Consider the following 18,293-nt stretch of genomic DNA (forward strand, 5'->3'; position numbering starts at 1 on the left):
TTCATATCATTTAAAAGTCATCACATTCACTTCAATAACAAACTTTTGCTTTCCATTTCATATCATTTAAAGTCATAACATTCACTTCAATAACAAAACATTTACTTTCCATTTCATATCATTTAAAGTCATAACATTTACTTCAATAACAAACTTTTGCTTTCCATTTCATATCATTTAAAGTCATCACATTCACTTCAATAACAAAACATTTACTTCAATAACAAAACATTTGCTTTCCATTTCATATCATTTAAAGTCATCACATTCACTTCAATAACAAAACATTTACTTCAATAACAAAACATTTGCTTTCCATTTCATATCATTTAAAGTCATCACATTTACTTCAAAAACAAACTTTTGCCTTCCATTTCATATCCTTTAAAGTCATAACATTCACTTCAATAACAAACTTTTGCTTGACATTTCATATCCTTTAAAGTCATCACATTTACTTCAATAACAAACTTTTGCTTTCCATTTCATATCATTTAAAGTCATCACATTCACTTCAATAACAAAACATTTACTTTCCATTTCATATCATTTAAAGTCATCACATTCACTTCAATAACAAAACATTTCAATTTCGATTCGAATATTTTTATAATATCATTTCATAACATTTCACATCAATTTCCTTCCTGTCCGAATTCCTCTGTCCATCTTTCGTACCTCTCCAAGTCGTCCGGGGACACGCTCGGCCGCACCTTCATCAGCGCCTGCTTGAAGTCGTCCATTGTCACTAGCGGCGGGTGCAGCAGCATCGGATCGACCTCCCTCCAGCCCATTCTGACTGCGCCGGGCTGGTCGGGGTTGCACGGCCACATCATTCCCTGGTACTCGCAGAAGTACTGCGCAGACTGCAAGTTGCGCAACGATACGAACGATGCCTCTCGTGTCAAGATTTTTATGTCGGCACCTGAGAACCCCTCTGTGAGTTGTCCGAGCTCGTGGAAATCGTTTTGTGTCAGTGAATGCGGCGTTTCTGTCATTCGATTGATCAATAGATATTCCCGAGATGCAATGTCAGGTAATGGAATATAGATTTTCTTCTCAAAGCGACGACGGACTGCGGGATCTAATGACCATGGAGTGTTCGTGGCAGCTAATAAAAGTATCCCTTCCATGGATTTACCAACACCATCTAATTGGACTAAAAATTCGGTCTTGATGCGTCGGGAGGCTTCGGAATCATTGTCTGTGCGTTCGGATAAAAGAGAATCGATTTCATCAATAAATATAATGGACGGCTTTCGCTCACGAGCTGTGTTAAATAAGGCTCGAATAAGCTTCTCGGAGTCGCCAAGGTACTTGGAAACAAGATCGGAGGTAGAAACTGTGAGAAATGTAGAATTGTCAGATTCGGTGGCAGTGGCTTTGGCTAAAAAGGACTTCCCTGTGCCGGGAGGACCATATAAGAGGATGCCGTGCCATGGAGAGCGCTCGCCAGTGAAGAATTGAGGAAGGCGCAATGGCAAAATTACGGCTTCTTCTAGTGCTTGCTTGGCAGATGAAAGGCCTGCAACATCATCGAACTTAATGTTGGGTTTTTCGATAAGAATGGCACTAGAAATTTTGTCTTTGAATTCATTCGATTCTTTGTCAGCTGCTGTGTTGACTGGATTAGATGCATTATTGTTTGTAGTATTGTTGGGAATATTAGGAGGAGGATTGGATGGGATATTGTTATTGTTAGAATCAAATGTATTAGGTGTAGTATTGGGATTTAAAGCATTTGGCGTTGTGTTCGGAGTTGTGGGATTTGTAAAACTTGCCTTAGGATTGAATGTATTTGGAGTCGTGTTAGGATTAATAGGACCGGAATAACTTGCACTGAGATCAGTTGGTGCTTGTTGTATGCCAGAAGCTCTGAGAACATTTGAACTACTTAAAGTTTCAACTCTTTGCTTACATTTTAATAGATAGTCATTTAGTGCGACAGATATTGGCTCTACAAATTTTTGTGGTTGTTGTTGAGCTAAATTAAACATACCAATTGCTTGACGATAATGTAATAAAGCTTGTGCATAATTTCTTGCATTATCCAATGAAATGGCGCTTGAAAGACATCTGATTCCTCTATCAAAGTATTCTTTTGCAGGGTTTTTATCAAAGTAACTAGGCTTCATTTTGTTATCGATTGTCATAACCGCTGAGATTTTGCAGTAAAACTGAAAAGAAAAAAAGTGTCATATGACACTATAAGTGTTTAACATATACAAGATGCCTAATTACTCATCATCATATCCAGTTTTCCCTGCGTTAAAGATAGATGCAAAAGAATGAACATGAAGTTAGAGCGAACACTTATTTTGCAATTATTTCATCCTTCCTTTGAAACTTTTTGTAAGATAATTCAATGATCGTTTTTATTAACACCATTTTTCAAAAATGTTTATAACTATTAATTTGATTAAAAATTATAAATTTAATGCTTTACTTAATGGGATACGAGAGTGTGTTAATTCATTATTTGATATACAAAAATTATGAAATCAGATTAATTTTCTTTTGAAATAAAATTTAGTCAAACCACAAAATTATAATAGATGATAAGAATTTATAAATAATGCATTAAATTAGCATTCAGAGGGAAATATTTTTCGAGATATTTTTATTTTAAACAATTCTACGGTTTTGACATTCAGAAACAATTGTTTTTTTTCATTCTTTTTGTCATGCAAAATTCACAATTTTCTACAGGCAGAGAATGGTTTGAAAGGCTTTTTGGCATTCGCGAAGATCCTTTACATGCTTATGATAGCTTTGAATGTACTGAAGAAAAAGATACAGCAATCTTACATTCCAAAGCTAACAACAAAACTTTTAAAGCTGGAAACTTCCAAGTTCGTAATGTTTCTTCTTTTAACCATCTCCTTTCAAATCCACGTAATGGCGGTAAGTTATTTTTAATCAAAGGAAATGGATCAATGTCGAAACATTTTGAGCTCATTGATGTCCTCGAAAACCAAGGTCTTCCAGAGAATGATGGTGCGACTTATCTTGCTGCATCTAATTTCAATTGCCTTGAATTTGTAGGAGCTGGCCAAAGCGCACAAGATGGAGTTACCAACTATGTATATGATCAAACCCAAGGGCCATATTGTTCTCTTGGTTCAGGACCAGCCATTGTTTATCGCAACTATTTTGTCAAACATCCCACAGGCGAAATTGGCCAATTCACACGTGAAGTTGAACTATTATCAAAGACACCGATTACTGTTGTCCATGGTTACCCCAAGATTTACGAAACCAAATCATTAGAAAAAATAGATTTCGATTGGACAAATCCAGACAATTATCCTGTTGGAGTCCATAGAAATTGTCAATTGACTATGTCACGTAATCGGGATGGCTTTTATTTCATTGATGAGAAAGAAGATCGTATTGTTCATCACATTTTTGCAGCAGCGTTTAACTTCGCTGGAACTGTCGTATACAACAAGTTCACCCAAATGGTCTCCAAAAATATGCTTGCAGCTGAGTATCGCGGCGCAATTCTTGGTGCATGGGAAAATTCTTTGATGTTTCCCAATCGTAAAGGTTCAAATAAGTTATACCTGACATTGCTTGGCGGAGGAGTCTTTAACAACCCGCACGAAATAATTTATGGCGCAATTAAGGAAAATATCGATTTGATAATTATGTCCGGTTTGGATGTTTACGTGGTTTGCTTTAGCCCAAGAGACTTCAGTGAGGTGAATGGAGTTCTTGGAGAATACGTGGAAAAAACTGGTGGAAAAATAATTGAAACGAATTAATTAGTAAAAGATATTTAAAACCAATAAATATTGTGTCTTTTGTATGAGCATATGATGAAATAAAGCAAGTTCGCTAAGAACTGTGGCGCCTTTTATGTTCTATAATTCTAACCATGAAAGTGGCTGTAAGAGATAGGACAGCCGTAATAGCAAGAATTAAAACAGACATAAAAATACTACAGTTAATAAACGAGTTTAGAACACTTAAGGTAAATATATCAATCATTGAATTGAGAAGGTTCATGAACCTGTTGCAACAGATGAAACTATGTGAGCTTGTTCTGAACTTTCTTCTTCCTCAAGCTTTTGAAGGTCTTTTTGGGTATATGGTTCTTCATGAGGATTAATTGGACTATGAGGCAGAACATCTCCTATTGAGGGTTTCCGATCTTTCTAATGAGAAGTATAGATATTGGCGGATCAAGAATATCTTGTATTTGTTCAAAGTTTTATCAATATAATTTATATAAAATTTTTTTTATTTAATGTTCTACGAATTAATTCGGGAAAAGGGTGGAGGTGATATGAAACGCTTGAGCAGCTATGATGTTCATACTTCTTATCTGCGTTTATCTTGATTTCTAATGAAATTATCAACTTGACGAGTAAAATCTTGCTCTAATATTTTAAATTGGTTTTGAAGATTTCTTATTGTTCCTTCAACAAGTTCATCAGGTCCTTGAATTGCATCTGAAACGTTCACTCTCATTATAATTAAATCACTCATCGGGTGAACAATCCTGTACCCAGCAAACAATACGCGTGGTTCTTTAAGAAGTTCTTGTGTGAGTAAATTTCCAATTGTATGGTCTTCTTTTAAAATCGTGAAAGTGTAACAGTTACTAATACCAGGATCCTTTTCTGTTTTAACACGCAAAATGTTTGGGTCGTGTGATGAATTGTTATAACCAGGGGGAAACATCATAAGATTAGTCATTGGAGAATAGTGATTGTCACTTTTTGCTAATGGTTTTATATGTCAGTTTTTAGGGGGTGCCCTGCAATATAACGGTCTCCTTATATGTTGAAGGCAAACGATCAGTTGTGATTGAAATAAACGGCCAATTAGTAAACATCAGAAATAAATTGTACAACTGGTTTGTTCAGAAAAATCGATATCTGAAAGAATTATAATATATTTAAATGAAAATAAGTTTCGGTGATAAAAATCCATAATATGGATTATAATTACTTCTGAGGGATTTATGTTTTCTGATCAAATGATCAAAAAGTAAAATGTTAAATATTTATGAGTTTCAAATTAATTTAAAAATAGTTAATCAAAAAGATAATCGAACAGATATTTTACTCTGATAAAATATGGCTGAAGATAATATTTTTGAATAAACTTTTTTTAATTCTTTGTGTACCGGAAGACGATCATTTTTTCAGTACTTTATAAATATAATTTATTCAATAGAATGATTTCAGTATAACCTGACTTTACCCCTTGGTCATATCGACCGTTAAAATCATTTAAAAACCTGCACTTTTTGAATTAATCATCATTTGATTTTATGAAACAACGTAGACCAAAACAGGGTCAGCCAATTTTTTTATAGCTTTTTGAAAGAAGCACTTCACAATTCAATTATGGAAACATATAAGGTTGTGGTCCTCGGTGCAGGTGGTGTCGGAAAGTCTGCATTGACGATTATGCTCGCCCAAGGTCGTTTCGTGACAACTTATGATCCAACAATCGAAGATAGCTACAAGAAAACGATCGTTGTTGATGATAAAGACGTTACACTCGATATTCTTGATACCGCAGGTCAGGATGATTTTGCTGCCATCCGTTCAACATACATGAGAAGTGGTCAAGGATTCATTGTCGTTTTTGCCGTTAATGATCCAACATCTTTCGACTCAGTAGAAAGATTCCAAAAAGATATCAGAGTAACAAGTGGCAAAGATGATATCCCAATCATTGTTTGTGGAAATAAGTGCGATTTAGAAGGACGTCAGATCAAAAAAGAAGATGCTGAACAACTTTGTCAAAGCTATAACATCAAATACTTCGAAACATCTGCCAAGACTAACTACAATGTTACTGAAGTATTCGCAGAAATTACTCGTATGATGAGAGAACAAAATCCAGCCCTTAATGCATCTGGTTCTAAGAAAGAAGAAAAGAAAGAAGCCGGAGGCGAAGGAGGCGGTGGTAGTTGCTGCAACATTTTCTAAAATCTAAAGTAAATTCGAATATTTCTTTTAGATCCTCGAAGATGGCAATCATAGAAAAAGCTCAAATAAATAAAACACAAAAAATTCTGATGTTTTTCTATGATGTAGATGTTATTCTCTGAAAATTCAGTAGAAGAAAAATTTTTCCAGAAGTATTAAACGATGAAAATTTCCTGGAATTCAAACATGTTTAACAGAGTTAAATATATGGCGAACGTTAAGGGCGAGTGTTAAATGTGATCATTGTTTTTGACTAGTTTATAATCTTTTTGTGTAATATCAGAAAAGTGACAAAGTTAGGGAGAAAAAACAGAGCTTCAAATCAATTAAGGGTGAAAATAATGAAAAAAATGGAATTCCTGACAACACAAGAAGCGACAGATTTCTTATATAAATCATTCAAAGATTGACTTCAATTAATGTTATATGATATTAATCGGCGGAAAATCTATTTCACAGGCACAAAAATGATACAAACCCAGTGCCTTTGAACTTGTGCTAACTAAAGAGTAGTTAAATGAGTCCAAACTGAACCAAAATGGAATTTTTTGAAGGTGCTCCTAACCAGTGATTTACAAATTTATTGATAATTTTATTTTATATGAAAAAGTGGAATCAAGGTGCCCTTGCTTTGAATTTCTCTCAAAAGTGGCTCCATTGAAATTTTTCTGGCACGATTTGAATGTTGTTTTTGGGGTTTCAAATGTTACAGCTTATGTTAATCTTAAGTTTATGCATAAAATATTTTATTTAACAATATCCGATTTTGTCATATTTGCGATTATATAAATATTTTTTTCTGAGTAATAAATAAAATTTGATAAAAACAAGGTCGATAATATAAACTATCAAAGCTGAAATACAATCCGAATGAAAAGTATAAGATAAACATGTGAACAGTGATAAGGACAAAATGGATAATGTGATTTCAATACCATTTAGCATCGAATTTGCGAAATTTGATTTTGAACATTTTATAAAAATTGATTCGCCTAATGGAACAGGTTTTATACCAAATACTTTATTTCCAACATTCATTTCTTCTATTTTATATTGATGTATTTTATCTTTTTTGTTTAAGAAATCTTTTAATGAATTGTTGAACATTTCGAATTCATCACTAATTGATTCCATAGAACTTTCTTCTTCATCTTCATCTGTTAATCCAAATAATTTTTCTTCATGTTTTTTAATGTAATAAAAGAAATCTGGATCAAACATTACTTCAAAAGAAATTCCGGAATTTTTTGATTGTGGTAATGGCTCAATTATTGGTAAAGTATCTTCATATTCATATTCAAATTTATTTTGTATATTCTGATTTGATTCAGAATATGATTCGTATTCTTCTTCTTCTTCTTCATTAATTGTTTGTGTGTATGATGTATCTGAACTAATTAGACCAACATCAGATGTTTTAGGTGAATCAACATCAAGAGATACAGATATTGTCGATGAATCAGTGTCTTGAGAAGTGGAATCTGATTTTGTGTTTGAATTATTTTTGGTACTTAATTTTTCAGTATTGGCTGAAGTTGAATTTATTTCTTTTTTATTGATTTCATGTGAAGATAAATTTGATTTGCTTTTAGATGAAGATTGTGTTCCTTTTAAGCTTGCTTGGGAATTGTTTATTAATTCAGATTGAGAATTTTTTGATGTTTTATCATTAATGATTTCTTTGTTTGTTTCATTAACATTTATTTGTGTTTCTTTTACCGATTTATTACTTCTTCGAGAGTTTTGACTTTTTTCGCTATGTTCGGTATTAAAATTTTCATTTGTTTTATCTTTAATGTTTTCTTTGTTAGATTCATTTACATTTGTTGAATGAGTTTCTTTATCTGATTTGTTGCTTCTTTGAGAAACAATACTTATTTCAATATGTTCAGATGAAGATTTCTCAATTGATTTATCTTTTTCTTTATTATTCATAGTTAATTTTATATCATTTCCGGATTTTTTGCTTCCTTTAGTAACAATTAATTCAATTGAATTCTTTTCTTCTGTAATCGATTTTTCATCAACAATTTCAGTATCTGATCCATCATCATAATCATATGAATCATCAATTGTTAAATTGTTCATATTTTTGTTTTTTCCATGAATTAAAAATCCATATGTGTTTGATTTCATTATAAACACTGATATATTTAATGAAATGCAAAGATTTCGAAAGTTATGAAAAGGATTTGTTGAACATTTCCAAATTAATCTTTTTACTAACCAAAAAACAATAGTTATAATTATCCAAATAAAAGAAGTTAATCCCACTTTAATTATTTCATAATTCTCTCCATTATTTACAAGTTCAATTGATGGAATTGAAGATGTATAAAGTTTTACATTTAATCCTTCCATAATAAAAACAATTAAAATTAATGTAAAACTCAGAGATGTTGAACGCAATTTTGATAATTTAATCCACTCATTACATATAACAGTTCTTCTTTGATGGTTTAAATAAGAATTTTTTGTATCATTTTGTTCCCAATCAATAATATAAAAAGTTCCAATTGATAAATAAAGAATTAATAAAAATCCACCAATAAATTTAAATATTGCACAAATCCAAAGCATTACAAAGAAAAAATTATAATCAGAAATTTCAAGCAAAAATATATTCACAGATTTTGACCATTTATATGCACATAAAATATAAAAACTAATTAAAAAACTTGAAACAAAAAATGCGTTTCCGAAATAATCAAAAAATTTTCCAAAAAAATCAATTATGAAATATCGATTAAATCCATCAGAAATATTCGAACGGATATTAAAAACAGTATGAAACAACAAAAAAGATATTGCAATAATTGCTGAAACAACATATATAACAATAACTAATGTCCAAAAATAATCATTTTGAAGTTCATAACTTACATGAAAAGAAAATCTTTGATCATATGAACTAAGTTCTTCTAAATACATTTGCTCATAATCAATTTCAATATAAGGTGGGTAAATTCTTTTATGATCATCTTTATGAACTTCAAATACTAATGAAATATCTTTTGCATATTGAATAATTCGATTGCTTTCTCTTGTTGAATAATTATCAAATAAAAAAAATCTTCTGAAAAATTGATAATTGTTTTTGTTGTTTTCGCGATTCACATTAATTCCGTTTTGTCGGTATGTTTTTACCAAAACTGGAATTGGCCGAAGAAAATTATTGTCATTTCCATCTGAAATAAAAGGTTCAAAAAAATCAGTAGTTTCCTCATCAATAATTTCTGTGAGGTTAAAGTTACATTTGCTATTGTAGTTATTTCCAAATTTACGCCAAATTTGTCCAATGAAATCACGATAACCACATTTTTGAAGATTGGACTTGAGTTGCATCATTCCTTTATATTCTCCATGACGTGAAAAGCGCGCAAGGTAAATATCAATTTGGGAATTGTAATCGAAATTATTTGATACATAATCTTCGGATTGAATTTGATTGAAACTCTGTCTGAATTTATAAAAAATTGAATTGGTTGGCCAATCGCGGTAGTTGTATTGACCAGTTATTATGTTATCAGAAAAGATTATTTTCATTATTTGGCAATATGTAGATTCCTCTGAAAATGCATTTAGAACGCATGCATTAAGGAGTGCTTCGCAACTGTTTTGGCTGTAATGGTTTAAATAACATTCTTTTGCTGAATCTTCAATAAATTTTTGATAACTCAAATCTATCAAGCAACTTATTTGAGTTCCTTCTCTCCCATTATGATTTAAATCATAAAAAATCATGTTTTCTTCATTGTGCATTAACGAATCAATTTCTTGTGTATCATTTTCTGATAATAGGCAAACATATCCAGCTGTTAAATTTTTTTGGCAATTTGAAACACATGAGTTATTTGATGGATTATAAAAAGGAGTAGTTTCAGAGCATTGACATTTTCCATTAAAAGATGTAAATGGTGAAGGGCAATTTTTACATTGATATTCATATATGTCGAAATATTTTGTTAAATCTATGGAGCAATTTTCTTGAATTAAAGGTTTGTTATCGACAACAGAAAGTGAGATAACAAAAAAAGCATTCAACATATTAAGTACGTTTAGAAAATCACACTTAAAATCTCAACAGCAAACAGAAGCATTTATCTCGAAATTCATATTATCTCTCAATCTACGCTCAGCTTTTTTCCACAAATTGTTGATGTTGCGTTCTGATGCAATCCAATAAGATCTGATGAAAATCAAAAAAAAATCCTTTGATCAAAAAGTTTTAACTCTAAGAGATCTTATGGAATTTTGTAAGAAAAGTTGTTTTTTACTTTCTAAAAGATTACTGATTAATAATTAAGTAATGTATTACAATTCATTTTTTTAATAAACTATTTTTTATCTTGTCTTGGAAGTTGACAAATGTTATGTATGTGCGAAGAAGACTACTTATCTCCTATCCGATAAATGGATAAATTCTTTTATATTAATTAACGGTCGTTTCAGCGAGGGAATTTGTATCGTCGATATTAAACGGTTTTGACAATAATTGGATGGAAGAAGGAGAGTTTGAACTCCCACAAACGCTTGATATTACATCTAAAGAAGTCGATTTTAATGAAATGGAACAAGATATTGAGCGTTTTGCTTCTGAACCTTCTGTTCGTGAAGTCCTTGAAGTTGGTGTTGATCTTCAAAATTATAACAAAGATATTCAAAAAGAGCTCGAAATAGCAGAATTAAAATCCATTGATGATTACCTTCGACAAATTCCACGTGTTGAACGTCTTCATGATGAAATTGCATCTTGTGATAACATTCTTGAATCCATGGAAGATTTACTTGTACAATTCAAGCGCTCACTAGGACAACTTTCATCAGACATGTGTAATCTTCAAAATCAATCACAAGAGATAACCATCAAATTAAATAATCGAAAAGCACTTGATGTATGTCTTAGTGAGTTTACACGTAATTGTTGTGTAACTCGCGAATTTGTTGATAAAATCACCAATATGGAAGTTGGTCCAGCATATCAACAATTAGTTCAAGAACTCGTTACCAAAATCCAATTTATTCAGCGCAAAGACATCTGCAACAGCCAAGCAGTTCAAGATGCCAAAGTCACCATCAATGTACTTCGATCTCGCGCAACTGATCATATTCGAAAATGGATCATTTCATGCGTCAATGAGCTCCAATCATATCACGACCCAAAGCGCTCGCGCGATAACACTAAGCCACCGCCACGCGACAAACTTTCCATCCAAAATGCGATGATGCGATGCAGCAAACTTTTCACATTCCTCAAAGACAATTCGCCCGACGTAGAGCACTCCACGCGCCAATACTATGTTGACATTGTTTCGCAAATCTATTCCAGCACATTTAAATCGAAAACGAAAAAACTATCGAAACAAATGGCGCAAATTTCGATGTCGGACGAAACGATTGTTCCATCATCGCAAAAAGGATTTTTCAGGACAAAGAAGATATCGTCAAATGAATCGACATTGTTTTTTTCTCTTGGTGATCGACAACGCCTTTTAAATGATGCACTTGCGCCACCGCAAATATTCACTGAAGATTCATATCCAGTGGAAGCTCTTGTTAGGTCACTTTATCAATCTTTAATTGATGATGTTACCGCTGAACATGTTTTTGCTTCTGAATTCTTTAGCGATGAAAACATTACTGCTCCTATTTTCGCACCGACAACAAAATACTTGGAAGGGTTTATGGATGATTTAATAGCTAAGATTACTGATCCTGTTTGCGTCATTTTGTTACTTCGGTTCGCAATTGCTCATAAGGCCGAAATGGAAAGAAGGAAAATCTTCAAAATCGATCAGCATTTGACATCAGTTCAACACAAATTGTCCGAACGGTTTGACTCAATTATTGCGTTGAATTTAGCGGCTATCGAAAATGCTGATCTCAGAATCTTCCATCAAAACGAAGCTACAGATCATTATGCGAGTGCGATGGCCCGAAGGTTTTCAGAGTTTTCCGCTTCATTATCACAACTTATGATTGATGATATTTCTGATATGATGACGTCACAATTACATGCGATAAGTGCATCAGTTATTGACTTATTAGAAAGAGCTGCAAGAGGATTTAAGTCACCAGAATTATCGGTTATTTTTTTAATTAACAATTATTATTTAATATTATCAACACTACAAACAATCAATGGTTGCGTATTATTAGAATTATTCCAACAAAAACTAAATGATTGTACAATGCATTTTGTTGATTTGGAACTCGTTACAAACTTCAAGAAACTCGTGGAGACCGTTAGGCAGGCGTTTACGAAATTGGAATCGAGAGAAGAACCGTTGCCGATAGCTATCGGCGAAAGTGAGCTGAAGGAGATAGCGGTGGAATTCAAGGAAAACCATGTAAAGAAGATGAAGCAAATTGCGGAATCACAAATTATGAAGTTCGACGATTTTCAAAACGGAATGGCGATCTTACAATTGTTAGCGAAAAGACTTGTTTTGTATTGGGCAAAGTTCGACCAGCTGTGTAGATCAGTGGTAAGAGGTGCTTCGCCTCCATGGCTCGTAAATATGCTTTCGGCACAACAACTTGTGTGCAATATCCGCCCTTTGACAGAGTCGTTTTAATAAAGTTTAATATTTTTTTAATGTTTTTCATTTGGTTTTGTAAATAATTTTAAAACTTTTTTTGTGTATTTGTAATTAAAATGATAAACAAAAAAAATTTTTTGTGTTATAAAAGATGAAAATAATAAAAATTCGTCGTTTTTATGTTATTTTTTTTCAAGGATTTTGTTATGTTGACAAAGAAATTACATAAAATATGAAATGGTTAATTTTTAACTTTTTAATAATTATTAAAATATAGATGCAGAGGTTTCTTAGGAAAACAAAAAAAAGATTTGTTATAGGAATTGGTACAATAAAAGATAAAGAAAATGATTTGTTATTTGATGAAAAAGAGAAAATTCTAAAGGATTATCAGGAGATGTTATCTACTTTTCAAGATGCGGTGAATGATTATATGGGAATGATTAAAAGAATAGGAAATGTTTCGAGTAAATTGGGTGATGTTATGAGTCATTCATCACTAATTGATGAAGATACAAAAAAACACAAATTTGAAGGAGAACAGATGAGAGCTTTATGTTTAAAAATATGTAATTTGATTGAAGTATTTACGAGAAATATTTTTGATGAACAACAACAAATTATTAACTCGATAAAAGTTATTAGGGAAAAAAGAAAGAAAAACAAAATATTAAAAGTTCAAGAAGCTAAAAATTATGAAAAAGCAAAAAAGAATAAAAAAGACATACAAAAATATGAAGAAGCTTATAGAAGAAGAACCCAAAAATTTGAAAATTATCAATATCAATTTGTTTATGACGTTGAAATGTTAAATAATGGAAAAACAGAATTCATTAAAAAAATTTTTGGAGCTATTCTTTTTTATTCTAAGGAAATTATCGAAGTGCAAAATAATGTGATAGACTCAATATTTATAAAATATTGTAGTGAACCTATTAAATCATTGTTTCCTACATGTAATGCAGCTGAACCAAAATTCGAAGAAATTAGTTATGGTAATGATGAAAATTTAATTTAAATAAAAAGAAAACCATTTATTAATAAATTACATTTTCATAAATTTAAAAAATTCTTTAAACTTTTAGATAATCAAGGCGAATAACTCATATTTGCATAAACATATGCAATAATTAAAAATGAAGTAAATGTTGAATAAAAATTTTCATTAAAACAAAAATATGGATCAAAATGCATAATGTTCAACAAAATTTGGTTTTTCCCTTTATTTCATGTGATTAAATAGTAAAAAAATCAAAAAAATTATTTGTATCATTTATTATTAATTATCAATTTTTACTTTGCAAACACTTAGTTAAAATTCATCTTTTTCAGAATCAATTATAATCTGGCGAATATCATCATAAAGTGAATATGGAATTTTGTTTGCATTTATCGCAGGTCTCATATCAGTATCAGTCATAACTTCCAAAATCGCATATGAAAACGCGTCCTTGAGAGTATCGTCTGCCTCAAGGAGTATGCTTGGATCTTTTGTATTAATATTTCCGAAGAAGAAGAGATTATCTGGTGTTCGTTTGAGAGTTACGCCAACAGGTCTTAGACGCTCATTAGTCATCGTGAATATTTTCTCTTGCGCTTCTGATAATCCTTTTAATGGCATAACTTTAAAACCTCCGAACCAACGTTCGATTTGATTCAGATGATCTCGATATGGACCAACACGAACATTATACCCATCTATTTCTGTGGAGCGAGCTGATTTAAGTGGTTTTGGAGGTTTTTGATCTGAGAATTTTTCTATAATTGGTCCAATGGTATCATCTGTTTTTTGTGGGCATAAACTAGATTTAAATTGTTGACTATTAAATTGACATTCTTGTGAGCAGAATATAGGGGCATCATGCCAATCTTTACAAACAACAGGATTTGGACATTTTGCCCATCCACAAAGTTGACACATATTCCTCTCAACAACATAATCTTTATATGAATCGAATGTTAAAAGTGGATTAGTAAGAACATCATCGGCTACAACTGGTTCTGTAAAAGCTTCAATAAAATCAAGTTCCTCCATATAGAAAAGTGACATTTCATATAAAGTTTTCAAATCACAGTCAATGTTCAATGAACATTGGCTACAAAGCAAAGCTCAAAATAGGGAAAATAAGCAAAACAAGATTTGTCAGAAATGTACCTAAGGAACCAGAAGAAAAGAAAGAATTGTATTATGAAGAAATGCCATATTCTTATGAACAGTTTGTTGAACTTGAAGGTCCAAGAATCGTGGATTCCATAATAAATGCACATTGTATTGAAAGTGATATGGAAAATCTCATGAAATGCATATGTTATCCAGAATTTACTTTTGACATTTCATTTTTTCAAAATCCTTTTATTGATGGACTTCTTCTCATACTTAAATCAGCCGAGCCAGGCCTATGCAAGCAAACTCTTCATTTTATTCAATATATGTGGTATTTACATCCAGAGAATTTCACACCCCCAGAACTAATTGATGCAGTTTTTTGTTGTTTTAATTATGTTGAAATGAACATCAGAAAGCGAGCACTTCATGCACTTTTTAATTATGCATCAATTAGTCCTGAATGTCAATATTATTTAATTCGACAACATGACATTTTTGATTATCTTAGGAAATATCTCCTTAGTTGCACATATCATAAAGAATATTCGCCTGGTTATAAAATGCTTTTCTTGCTCATCAACGATCGCACAGAGGAATTTCACTACCAAATTCAACAGTTTATTCCAATTCTGAAGTTTACATTGATGAACAGTTCGACGATTGTTCGAAGGATGACGTTATGGTCACTTGCGCCAATATTAGAGTCGCCCAGACTATTCCAATATTGTTCTCATTTTGAAATTCATAACGAACTTAGTCAAATTTGCACATCTGTAATTGATCCTGAGTATGCGTATTATTATTATCGTTGTGTTTTTGCATATGTACATGACGGATATACATTTATATTTAGTCAGCGAACATTTTTAAATTGTTTTCGTCCAATTTTAGCGAAAAAGTTGACGGACAATATATCTCCTGTTTTTTATACAATTGCATGTTTAATACCTAGAAACTGGGAATACATTGTGGTACAACAAAATCTCGATGAGTTATTTATCGAATATGCCCTGAATAGTTCCACAGATAACAAAATTTCGGCATCGTTGTGTATTTCGCAATTAATTATCTATTCCCATCCGCAGCTTAAAGATCAAATAGCGTTGAATGGTGGTCTTGAATCGATTTGTGATTTGTTCGAATGCTTTTCTGAGGAAGAATTAATTTCAGCTCTCCGAGCGCTGTATGAGTTACTTGAGCTAAACCTTGTGCAGTACCAAGAGAAACTTCTGAGCGAGCAAATGGGCGAAAGAATTTACTCGATCGAAGCGGTAAACGGCTCCGCTTTAGAAAAGCTGAAAAGTGCCGTTTTAGAAAAGCTGAGCACCGAAATCGAAGAATTGGACGAAAAAAGCGATTTTTGACGCAGACAATTTGGGGAATGTGCGCAAAAATGAGTGAACGGAATGTTTTGTAACATCAAATGAAATTTCATAAAATGTAATTTAATTATCTGAAATGAAAATATTATTTGTTTATTATATATACGTGAAATTGTTGTTACTTATGACTCGTTTTACCATTACGACATCGATAATTAACAAAATATGTCCGTATTTGGCGGGTGGTGAGATTCGTTTGCTTCGAAAGAATTTTGGTCTCTGACTTAGAAAGATATGGCGTGTCGTGATTTCTTATCCAATCATTTAATATTGTGCGCTGTTCATTTGTGAAATTTTTCCTTCTTCTAATTGCTTTTTGTGCTTCAGGAGCAGTTGGACATTTGGGAGCTTCATTTGGTACCATATCAAAATGTTTGATTTGATTCATTATTTCAGGACTGAAGAAAATATCACCAAAGATGTCAAATTGTTCTTGTTGTGGTTCCTGTTCGACTGGGTCAGGATATGTACAATTAGTTTCTTGTTCCAGAATGTTTGGGAAGCCATCATCAATTTTTTCAATGACATTATCAAATATAAATTCGTCACTTCCAAAGCTAAAGTCGAAGAATGTTTCCATTAATATAACTAAATGAAGTAATCCATCAGAGAGCGTTTGTAACACAATTCGAAGACTCAGTTGCACATTACAAACCGTTATTTTGTTTGAATTTTTCTATTCAATAACCGATTGATGACTCACTTAGAGTCGACCGTTAAAATCATCTTCAACTTTTTCAGTTGTTATATGGTTTGGACGATGAAAAGAAGTAATGATTTGGTGAACTTTGTAATCTTCTTGTTAATGAATGTACAGGCGTAAGTATTAGCAAATTATTAAATGTTGTTTTTGTTTTTTGAAAATCAGGTAGAACGTTAATTATTTCGAAATTTGATATATCAAATGTTTTCTTAGGCTTTTGATCTATAGATATTATTATCTGTTTTTGTATATTTGATATTGATTCTGTCATTGTTTGTATTTTATTTGATAAAATATCTTTTTCTGTTTTAAGTTTTTGAATTGATTCTTCGTAATTATTAATTTTTTGTTCAAGTTTTCTGTTTTCTTCTTTGACTTTATGTTGAATTTCTTGATGGAGTTCTTGTTTGGCCTTTAAAAAATTAACAACTCTTTGTTTTTTAAGTTGTTCGATTTGTTCTTTTTGGAAATTGTTACAACGCATTTGAAAGTTATTTTCAACTGTTTTTGTGAATTGTGTATAGTTTTCTATTTGCTTCTTTAAAGTTTCTCGTTTAGAACTTATTTCATTCATTGTATTTTTACATATTTTTTTCTTTTCATTTATTTGCTCTGTTAAAAATGTTATTCGTTGAAGTTGTGCTTCAATATATTTTTCTTCTTCTTTTACTAAAATTCGATTTAAACTTCGTTCACATTCAGTCATTCTTTGTTTAATAAACTTTGAATAACATTCTTCAAGATCGACATTTTGTTGATTTATTAAATTTAATTTTTCTTCAATCTTTTTTGTCAATTTATCAATTTTAATTCTGGTTTCATTTGTTTTTTGTTGTATCCATTGAGTGATTTCTTCCATTCGTTGAGCTTGAATATTGGAATCAATATCAAATGGGAAAACATTAAACATTTTGATTTGGACATCAAGTTAAGCATCAAAAAAGCGATATGCGACGGTTATTGATCGTCAAATATTTTTCACGAAAATTCCTTCAAACTAAACATATTTAAATAAAACATTTGTAAAAATAAGAATTTACACGATATATGGCATGCATTTGTCTATAAGTTTAAATTCGTTAATCAATCTCTGAGTCATTCTTTTCATTTCAGGCATGTTCAATACTAACCGTAGATTTATCTGGTCGGGTGAGCTCACCGTTTCACAAAATTTTAATAAAGGGATTTTCAATAGTTTACAAATAAATGAAATTCGATTTCTCTCCATTTTCTCCAATCACAGTTGTTGATCTTTTCGCACGGATTTTCCTATTTTTATTTTCAATATGTTATCATTTTGTTATTTCATATTACATTTTTGTTCCTTTGTTTACCATTTCAAATAATACCAGAATTGTTTTTTATGTTTTTTTACCAATATATTGTATAGTGGCAATTATTTGGTACTGGGCATATGTTCGCACTTCATGGCTTGATGCTGGATCATTAGCACGTGAATTACATCAAAAAGGATTTCTTGACGAAGATGGAAATTTACATGATTTAACCACAGAACTTGAAGCGCTTCCACGATGTGAAAAATGTGGTTTGCCTAAACCTCAAAGAACTCATCATTGTTCGATATGCAAAAAATGTTATTTTCGATTT

At 31.6% G+C, this 18,293-nt stretch overlaps 6 protein-coding genes across 6 annotated transcripts; 3 read left to right on the forward strand and 3 right to left on the reverse strand.

The window, feature by feature from the left end:
- Window positions 1-635: 635 nt before the first annotated feature.
- On the reverse strand, window positions 636-2,135 carry GO595_005220 (vacuolar protein sorting-associated protein 4B-like; the record flags this gene model as incomplete). The annotated part of the gene is made up of 1 exon (XM_067918439.1): window positions 636-2,135. One exon carries the CDS (start codon window positions 2,133-2,135, stop codon window positions 636-638), a length of 1,500 nt encoding a protein of 499 aa, XP_067774770.1.
- A 549-nt stretch (window positions 2,136-2,684) lies between these two features.
- Window positions 2,685-3,767, forward strand: GO595_005221 (uncharacterized protein; the record flags this gene model as incomplete). Its single annotated transcript, XM_067918440.1, has 1 exon — window positions 2,685-3,767. The coding sequence occupies one exon, from the start codon at window positions 2,685-2,687 to the stop codon at window positions 3,765-3,767; it is 1,083 nt and encodes a 360-aa protein (XP_067774771.1).
- Window positions 3,768-4,326: 559 nt separating this feature from the next.
- GO595_005222 (DNA-directed RNA polymerase II subunit J) lies at window positions 4,327-4,704 on the reverse strand (the record flags this gene model as incomplete). Its single annotated transcript, XM_067918441.1, has 1 exon — window positions 4,327-4,704. The coding sequence occupies one exon, from the start codon at window positions 4,702-4,704 to the stop codon at window positions 4,327-4,329; it is 378 nt and encodes a 125-aa protein (XP_067774772.1).
- A 656-nt stretch (window positions 4,705-5,360) lies between these two features.
- GO595_005223 (GTPase KRas) lies at window positions 5,361-5,951 on the forward strand (the record flags this gene model as incomplete). The annotated part of the gene is made up of 1 exon (XM_067918442.1): window positions 5,361-5,951. The coding sequence occupies one exon, from the start codon at window positions 5,361-5,363 to the stop codon at window positions 5,949-5,951; it is 591 nt and encodes a 196-aa protein (XP_067774773.1).
- A 4,499-nt stretch (window positions 5,952-10,450) lies between these two features.
- On the forward strand, window positions 10,451-12,529 carry GO595_005224 (vacuolar protein sorting-associated protein 52 A; the record flags this gene model as incomplete). Its single annotated transcript, XM_067918443.1, has 1 exon — window positions 10,451-12,529. One exon carries the CDS (start codon window positions 10,451-10,453, stop codon window positions 12,527-12,529), a length of 2,079 nt encoding a protein of 692 aa, XP_067774774.1.
- A 1,276-nt stretch (window positions 12,530-13,805) lies between these two features.
- GO595_005225 (uncharacterized protein) lies at window positions 13,806-14,528 on the reverse strand (the record flags this gene model as incomplete). Its single annotated transcript, XM_067918445.1, has 1 exon — window positions 13,806-14,528. One exon carries the CDS (start codon window positions 14,526-14,528, stop codon window positions 13,806-13,808), a length of 723 nt encoding a protein of 240 aa, XP_067774775.1.
- Window positions 14,529-18,293: the final 3,765 nt, after the last annotated feature.

Source organism: Histomonas meleagridis, assembly GCF_020186115.1.
Source record: "Histomonas meleagridis strain 2922-C6/04-10x chromosome Unknown contig_32, whole genome shotgun sequence".
Lineage (NCBI taxonomy): Eukaryota > Parabasalia > Tritrichomonadida > Dientamoebidae > Histomonas > Histomonas meleagridis.